Here is an 8681-nt window from a genome sequence, read left to right as displayed (position 1 = left end):
TGCAAATTGTCGATAGGTATGAATGTGAGTGTGAATGGTTGTTTGTCTATATGTGCCCTGTGATTGGCTGGCCACCAGTCCAGGGTGTACCCCGCCTCTCGCCCGAAGACAGCTGGGATAGGCTCCAGCACCCCCGCGGTAGGAAAAAGCGGTAGAAAATGAATGAATGACAAATAAATGAATAGATGACATGTCACCCGTTCAGTTACAGTATGTGTATGCTAGTTTATATAAGCCATGAATCATGTGGTGCACAGTCTGATTGGCAGTGGCTTTGTCTCTCTCTTTCTCTCCGAGTGCTAACACTCTTTCCACTGGGATTGTTAATGACGATGGGACACCTCAGGCACTTTCCAAAACCACAGGGAAGTGCACACAGGGATAAATCAAAGGAGTCCAAAGCGTGGCTGCTTGTCCAGGGAAATCAGAATCAGGGATTGTCCTATTATCAGCTATGCAAACACTGCTTGCACACTGGTAGCGTCCTAGATTCATGGAGCTGGATGTGAAAGCCCGTAGAGATGTATGCACCTTGCAGGAGACCATAAATTATCCAGAGTTCTGTGGCTGATTGGCCGAGCAAGCATAACCCAAGCTGCATGGGCTGAGATGTTTTTGTTGCTAAGGGCAACCGTGGGGACCTTCCCTCCTCCTAGTTCTACCTCCTTGGATTTAAGATGTTCCCTCATCATTGACATGACTCTTTTTACATTCTGTTGAGACCCTGGCACCGTGTTCTTTTGCGTCGTTTGTAAAATAATTTGACTTTAAGATGGAAAAGTACCGAGGTATTCTAGTCTTCTCTACATGTATTTTATACCGGGCATGTATTTACATGGTTCTTTAAACGTTACATTACTGGTGAAACACTACTTCTCTCTTTTAACTCGGATATTTATGTACTCCACAAATTAGTAAATAATGCTTAACCATAAGCCGAACAGTACCGTTGCAACAGCGCCACCATCTGGTTACAAAAATAACACTTTATCAGCTTTTAAAATTTGCCTTTGTCGGCAATTAAAGTGTTGTTAAAATTGTCAGACAAACATAAAAAAACACAATAAAAAACGTGCTAATATTTGCAGAAAGGGTCTAAATTTAAGTTTATACTTTTGCTAATGCCTCCATGTTGGATAGTACCAATCGTAACACATTGTAAATAAAAAGACATAAACAGAACGTTACAAGATGTGTCTATTTTTATTTTCTTCTAGTCTCTTTACAAACACAATTGTACACGGAACAAACTATTGAACTGTGGTAAAATAGTGTTTTAAACGTCCCGGTGTATTTCTTAGCCTCCCCTTTGTTTACTCAAACATGGTACAGTCGGCGGGCAATATGGCGCTGCACAGGTTTAGTGTATGTTGTCGTTCTTTACTGCGTGACACCTCTTGTACTGGAATATTGTCTGCTTTGTCACAACCAGGCTGGATTGGGTGGCGTTTAGGAGGTAAGACCAACAAGTTTGAAGTCTTTTTCTGGCTATCCGACTAGTTGTTTTTGTTTTGTTTTTACATGCTACGATCGCGAACTGAACAGAACTGCCAGTGTTGTTTCGAAGAGCGAATGCACTATGTGTTATTGTTTCAATATTCTGTTTCATGACCGTGATATAGTATTTTCTAATGCATGCGAAGTAGTTTATGATACACAAGAAACCTGACAACAGTGTTTATTGTGCAGCTCTAAGGCATCTGCTGTCAGAAGATGTTATCAGACTCCAAGACTTCCAGCGCAGGAAGATGGCTGTGGCTCACCTCATCACCGGATCAGATGGTAAACAAACTTTGGTCCCACAACACTGCACGTTTACTGGTCGTGTGATCCATCTCATTTGCAGGAAATTTCATTGCGCTGCTCACCCAGAAGCTTCAGAGGAACAATCTGATTTTGCAAGATGAACTGAAGCTACTGCTACACTTGTGCCATTCTACAGAGGACATGATGATAGCCCGGGATGCCATTTATAGGTACATTTCCATGCAAAGAAGAAAGCAATGCTTAAGTGGTCACATTATTTGTGATTTTATTTTGTACTCTGCTAGATACCATGCAGAGAACCGGAATCGGGCACACGGGGAATTCAAGTTCGGTCCTCTCTTCATGAGGCTGTGTTATGAACTGGGTCTGGAGAAGATGGCTGCCGATGTACTTACAGACAAGGTGAAACCAGACACAAACAATTTCTACAAAGGCCAGACGGGACATGCATTCCCTTCATACTGGCATAGAGGGGTAACAATTTGCCACACATTTGGCATTGCGATGCACCTCCACAAGCCTGGGCAGTGCACTCTCTTATTACTTTAGTCCTGAATGAATCAACCACAGTGCAATTCCAACACTTTCCTGTACTTTACACACTTTCTCATTGAAGGTGCGTTCACTGACACTCCAAACGCTGCACAAAATCATTGATCTTCTGTTGTTCTGAACAGGAAATGAGAGGGTTTTTCAATGACACCACCTCCTTCAACATAGCCATAGACATGCTGTTCATGCAGGGCCTCCATGAAGGTGAGCAGCCTCCTCTGCCCGATCTTCTCCGCTTCAAGTGTTCCAGAAGTGCTTATTATTACAGATGCCCTGGAGGTGTTAAGATCCATGAGGAGCCAAGGCGTACCTTTCAATAAAGACACACTGATGCTGGCATCGGCCGTCTGCTACAAACTGGTAACTGCTTTGACACCAGTCATGATTACTTCATGTTTCATGTTTGTGTGCGGTTGTCAGAACACAGCAGAGTCCTACACGATCTGCACCTCTCTCATCGAGGAGGCCCAGGCCAAAGGGCAGTTCATCCTTCGACATGCTTACTGCTTTGCTGTGGCCTTAGCGCTCAAACGGGTTTGTTTTGCCCTCCTTATTTCTGTCTAGCATTGTGCATCATTTCAATATTAAATCATCTCTCCCCGTAGAAAGACGTCGAAAAGGCACAGTTGTTGTTTTCACAAATCATGAGCACTGATGGGCAATTGTGTCAAAATCTAAAGGTGAGCCTGAAGCTGATGCACAGATGCTATTGCTTGTTTTATAATTGCTTTTTTCCCACCAGGTTTTATTACTGGCTATGTCAGGAGCAACGGATGATGCCATCATGCTCCTCTCTGCATCCACAGTGTCTGAAAGTCCCTCTTTTGTCAGGAAGCCAGAGTTTTCTCAAGAGGTGGTAAGGGAAACATTGTGTATTTTTTATCAATATTTTTGGTTGTAAGAAAAGAGCTTTAGCAAGCAAAGAGGGTCCGCTCACTCCTGCGGCCTCTTTCACAGCTGGATTTGGTGCATTTGAAAACTGAGGACAGAGCACAAATGGCCAAAGCGGAGCAGGTCACCTCCCAGCTGGAGCGAGCCGGTCAGGTGACTCGGCACACCCTAGACGACATGCTGTGCCACACGCCCGTCAACAAGAGGAAGCCATCACACATAATGGAGGGGAGGCGGCTCAGTAGAAGGACGCTGAAGCCACTCCAATCCACTCTCTTGTCAGAGTGAAGTGCTCTGCTCTCCTCGTGTTGCCCAGGGACTCACTTTGTATGTTTGATAAAAGCTGCTTTATTTGCATGAATAGAAAACAGGTCATGAATGATGAATTGAATTAAATATATATTTAATAGTAAATAGAACTGTATTGATTGGTTTTGGCTTTCTGGTAACGCTAATTTTAAATGGGCTCAGTTTGATCACATTTTTGCTTTTTGGGACCAAGAAAAGAATGAAATCTTTCCACATATGAAATATGTATTGGACAATTCAGTAAATGAAATCATATTTCGGGATATCGTACAGACCGACACACCTGCTAATAGAGAAAAAATGACTTCCGGGTAGCTCGCCCACAATGCTTTGCGGTCTCAGCAACCCGGAAAAGGTAACACCTAGCTCTGAACAACGGAATAGCTGTTTGTTGTCTTTTTTTAATTGTTAAAATCAGGTGTAGTCGAATTTTATTGAACAATAATACCACGACAGAGTTTTTAATAGAAGTTTATAAGTGACGTTAATGCTCTCGGCAACTTGGGCGGCGCTTGTTAGCATTAGCTAGCCGCTGGCTAACGCGGAGGACCCAAACAACCACGACAGGGCTTGTTGGCTTGAACGTGCTGTCGGGTTGGAATCGGCCCTGTTAGTCGCTTCAAGACACGGTACTTGGCTTCCACCAGGATGAACTCCGAAGAGACAGCAGCGCCAACGAAAGCCGTCCCGGAGGATGACGGCATGACTTGGTGGTACCGATGGCTGTGCAAGATAGCTGGCGTCCTGGGAGGAATATGTAAGTACATGACAATATCTGGCAGCTTTGTTGCAGATGCGCTTTGGGTTATTTTGTCTCATAATTCAGAATGTCCACTGTTGAACCGTTCATGTGAAGAATGCTGACATGTGACTTTGAACACAAACAAGGCTCACAGTTGTTCGGCCCAGCTAAACAAGAGATGTGCCATTGCCTTTTGTCTCTCCTCATCACTGATGCAGCCACTGCGCGACCGTCGAGCCTGGTGGTCCTCAAACAACCAACATGATAGCAAAACATCATAATCTATCGCTGTTTTATTAGGAATATAGCACTGACACCAGAACCCCAGTGCCAGTGTCACAGAAACCACTGCTGCATATTCAATAAGCTCTGTATTATTGAACAGGACGGAAACATGTGCATTAGATGTCAATACACAAAACCAAACAGCACAGTTTCCAGCATTATTCACCTGGAAATGATGTGAAAACATTCCCCATTGCTTCCTCCTCACTGATGAAATATTATTTTGAAATGACCCATTCAATTTAGAGTCAAGCCTAACTTTTGTGTTGTGCTCTGTCTTAAATATTGCAGCATGTGCCATCGCAGGAGTGTGGAACTGTGTCACAGTGAACCCTTTAAACATCGCCGCTGGAGTGTGGATGGTGTAAGTCAGCAGGGGTGTCCATCGTGTGGCCCAGGGTAGTTTTGGGGTTTTTTGGCCCGCAGCGCATTCAAAAAAATCTGCAGTCCTTTTACAAGAATAAAGTCAAAATATTATGAGGGAAACTACCATCATCTTAGTTGCATGAATATTTTTATTTTTTTAGAGTCGTAAAACAAAGTTATAATTGCATGACAATAAATTCATCATTACTAGGAGAAAATTCACAAGAAGAGAGGGGGGGCACTATCATTTTCTGAGAGATCATAAGATAACCGAAAAGCCCTATTCCAAGAAGCAAAAAGGCCCCATTTTATGAGCATAAACCCATAATATTGTGGGGGAAAACAATGTAAACAAACAAAACAAAATATTGTAATTTGGGGGGGAATTAGCTTGGTGGAAAAGTTATAATATTAAAGAAATTATGTCAAAATGATGTGGGGAAAGTCATATCACCAGAAGAAAATTTTGAAGATTATTTATCATACGGTAAATATTTCAAATTATTTTACATATGTAATTTAAATATACATATTATATTTTAATTATATTTCAAATTATTAATTTATTTGTTATTGTAATTATATAATTTTTTACATTTTATTTTCACTCTTATAACTAAAGTTATCTTCGCCCATAGGACATGATGTGTTCCTTTGTCAAAGTGTGTCTTTTGTCTATTTTTCAAATTAACTTATTATTATACCCAACTGTGTGTGAAGGTTGAACGCCTTTGTGCTGTTCCTGTGCGAGGTTCCCTTTTGCTGCCAGTTCATCGAGTTCGCCAACGCCATCGCGGCACGTGCAGACAGCTTCCGACCTTGGCAGAAAGCCTTCTTCTACTGCGGGTGAGAGCACAGTGACGTTGCTGAGTGACAGAATGAAGAATAGGGAATAATATCTCCTGACTTGTGTGTGTCGTTGTTTACGTCCATCCATGGCTGCTGCCGGGCTCAGGATGGCGCTGTTCCCCATATTCCTAAGCTTCTCCTTCACCACCTTGTTTGGAAACGCCATCGCCTTTGCCACCGGAGTCCTGTACGGCTTGGCGTCTTTAGGCAAAAAGTAAGACATGCCCAATTGAAATAGCAGTCATTTTGAACTGGAGGACGTGATCCTGACTGTGTTTTCCTTGTCACCCATTAACATAGGATCTCTTTTTAACACAGGCTCCCTTTTCTTAAGGCGCTGTTATCATTTATTACATCCAATTTGGTTTTTAACGTTGTTGCTAATTCAAAGCTGATTTAATGTTGATTTAATGCATCATAATAATAATGCTCACTTTTGCTGTTCATTTAATAATATGGTTATTGATGTGGTTTTACATTTTATTTTAGTATAGGTGGTTGGTCAGGTTTTGTGTGTGTTCGATGGATTTTTGGGGGGAGCTCAGGAGGGAAAAGGAGTGCTTGATTTGCTCACCCACACAGTACCGGAAAGCTCATCTAATTGGAGGGGTTTTTAAAATCAGATATCGGAGCGTTATCGTTATGTCATAATTCCCTCCTATCATGCACCGCTACTTTTATTTCTTTTATTTTTATGATCCTAACATTCCACTTAACTTCCATGATATTTGTGCTAATTAACTTGTGCTAATTAACTTCTAACGCCCACAGGGGCGACGCGGTGACGTACGCCAGGCTGCAGCACAACAAGCAGGGCGATGAAGAGAGGATGACTGGGACGACAGAGTGAGCCCTCCTGTCGCGCTTCTTCTTCCTCCAATCTTTGTTTTTTGACTGAAGTCCTTACAGAGGAACGTTCACCCCTCTCCTGCACCCATCTACCTCCTCTTCTTCCTCTCCTTGCTGTCGTGACAGAACAGCTTTTATTTATGTTTTTATGATGCTGTCATTGGACTTAGTGCGGAATGCAGCACCTGAGCGTATAAAACAACGAGGTTACATTTCTTCCTTTTTATGGTTTGCCTTTATTTGTTGTTCTTGTTTTTTGTTCCTTGCGTGGTTTTGCTGCTCGCTAGCCGTTTTAGCCTTTTCTTCAGGACCTGAACAGTTTGCTGATTGTGTGATGTGCTCATATGACTCTCTTTCTTTATTTTTGTGACACAGCTTATGCAGCTTAAAACTTTGAGTGACGTCGCCTTTCCTGACTCGCAACGGCTTCTTTGCAGCCTGAGCTTGAATGTATTGTTTGTTTCTCATAGCTGACATCATGAAGTCTTAGCAGCACGCCTGATCCTTTGCTCACTTGCAGTTTTAGCAGAACAAACCAGAATATTATTGTAATTTTTTTGTAGAAATAGTGTTTATTTACAATTTATTTTAAAGGATTCCCTGGCGGGAAGCTGCCGTTACTGTAGCATGCCTTTAAGAATTATTATGAACTAGCGAGGGTCATGTACTGGAAAATGAAAGGATGCAAGGGCCACTTTGAGATATATTAAAAAGCCACATAGAAGAAGTTATATAGTTACAAATATGCATCTCAGCTTTGTGACGTACGTAGATGAAAAAGCCTATTAATATGATCTTCCGTCTTTTCCCCCTCCCCATTATTCTTATATTTATTTCTTTAACTTTCCAAATATTTCAACTTCCATCCATTCTCTATGCCGCTTATCCTCTTTAGGGTCATTCTTGAATCATCTGTATCAATTTTCCCTTTGTAATTACTTTATTCCCAGAACATTTTGACTTTATTCCCATATTCTAAGGTATTTCCTCCACGCTAATTTACACAACTTTTTATTGCATCTTTAATATTTCAACTCTATGCTACTAAAATGACATTTTGCCCCCTAATTTTGCAAATTTCCCCACTGAGGGACGAATAAAGGCATATCTTATTTCTTATCTTAACATGAGCTTATTCTTGTACAGCTGTCATTTTTTTCTCTTAATATTTTGGACTTCAATTCTGCAAAGTCAAAATGCTGTTTGAAAATGTTTTTAATTTTAATTTCTTATTTTTGTCAGTAGGAATTTGGCCACACCGATGACATATCCACTTGGCCTAATACACCTAAAATAAACCTTGTCTGAATACAAGAAACTTCAAAGGCTACTTGACGCCATTGGAGTGCAGTACACGGCTGCAACCAGCAGAGGCACTGTTCAGTCGCTACTACCTTGCTGTACAAAATGTGAGACCTCCACTATGGGCAGCGTTATTCTGTGTATGTATGAGTTCATAGTGAAATGCCCATCCATAGGTGTGGCAGCTATTTGAGGAAATATGTTATTTAACAACCTGTTAGCGGTTCATAGCATCACGTACACTACTTAAACCGATCAAAGAGTAAGCTGGGATAGGCTCCAGCATACCCCCAGTGAGGATAAGCGGCATAGAAAATGGATGGATGGACTTAAAAAGGGACACGGAACGATGCGCCCCTCGTCAGATTCCTGATTTGCCTTTGCTATGCTGGTGTTTTGCTGTGTACCATTTGCATTGTATGTGTTTGTTTTGTTAATCGTCCCTAATGAGGAAAGTTTGGGAGCAAATGTTTACGTCTTACAGCAGTTTACTGGCTGTCACTTCCTGCTCTCAGGTACAAAAGCACCAGTAAAGACCATCACATGTTCTTGTTGAAGCCACATGGAGAAATGGGTCAAACAAAGCCAGCTGCTGTCTGCTTTTCCTTATGGGCTGTGTGGACATTGTGTGTTGTGACTTGAATCCTCTGGTCAATTAAAGCAACCTGCTACTTGCTCTCTTTTGGATCTTCATTCACTAGGAATCCATTTTCTAATAACGCCACAAGAAAAGGTAATAATTGCACTCCTGATCAAAATTTTAAGACCA

The 8681-nt window shown here is 41.7% G+C and overlaps 2 protein-coding genes across 4 annotated transcripts; both read left to right on the top strand.

Annotated features, from left to right (window-relative positions):
* The first annotated feature begins 1297 nt into the window (after nucleotides 1-1297).
* Nucleotides 1298-3613, top strand: ptcd2 (pentatricopeptide repeat domain 2). 2 transcript variants are annotated; one of them, XM_058065031.1, is made up of 10 exons: nucleotides 1298-1456; nucleotides 1690-1782; nucleotides 1847-1976; nucleotides 2052-2169; nucleotides 2445-2523; nucleotides 2588-2679; nucleotides 2740-2853; nucleotides 2925-2999; nucleotides 3062-3175; nucleotides 3277-3611. In XM_058065031.1, the coding sequence occupies exons 1-10, from the start codon at nucleotides 1324-1326 to the stop codon at nucleotides 3496-3498; spliced, it is 1170 nt and encodes a 389-aa protein (XP_057921014.1). In that variant the 5' UTR covers nucleotides 1298-1323; the 3' UTR covers nucleotides 3499-3611. The 2 variants fall into 2 exon arrangements, with proteins under 2 accessions (XP_057921014.1, XP_057921012.1); XM_058065029.1 differs by having other exon boundaries at nucleotides 1847-2169; nucleotides 3277-3613.
* Nucleotides 3614-3806: 193 nt separating this feature from the next.
* cacfd1 (calcium channel flower domain containing 1) lies at nucleotides 3807-8567 on the top strand. Of its 2 annotated transcripts, none has more exons than XM_058065034.1 (5): nucleotides 3807-4276; nucleotides 4838-4910; nucleotides 5633-5758; nucleotides 5868-5975; nucleotides 6062-6503. In XM_058065034.1, exons 1-5 carry the CDS (start codon nucleotides 4168-4170, stop codon nucleotides 6072-6074), a joined length of 429 nt encoding a protein of 142 aa, XP_057921017.1. In that variant the 5' UTR covers nucleotides 3807-4167; the 3' UTR covers nucleotides 6075-6503. The 2 variants fall into 2 exon arrangements, with proteins under 2 accessions (XP_057921017.1, XP_057921016.1); XM_058065033.1 differs by lacking the exon at nucleotides 6062-6503 and adding an exon at nucleotides 6533-8567 and having other exon boundaries at nucleotides 3816-4276.
* Nucleotides 8568-8681: the final 114 nt, after the last annotated feature.

The sequence above is a fragment of the Doryrhamphus excisus genome, chromosome 2, assembly GCF_030265055.1.
Source record: "Doryrhamphus excisus isolate RoL2022-K1 chromosome 2, RoL_Dexc_1.0, whole genome shotgun sequence".
NCBI lineage: Eukaryota > Metazoa > Chordata > Actinopteri > Syngnathiformes > Syngnathidae > Doryrhamphus > Doryrhamphus excisus.
The sequence above is the reverse complement of the archived record's forward strand: the minus strand, read 5'-3'. Positions and strand labels throughout refer to the sequence as shown.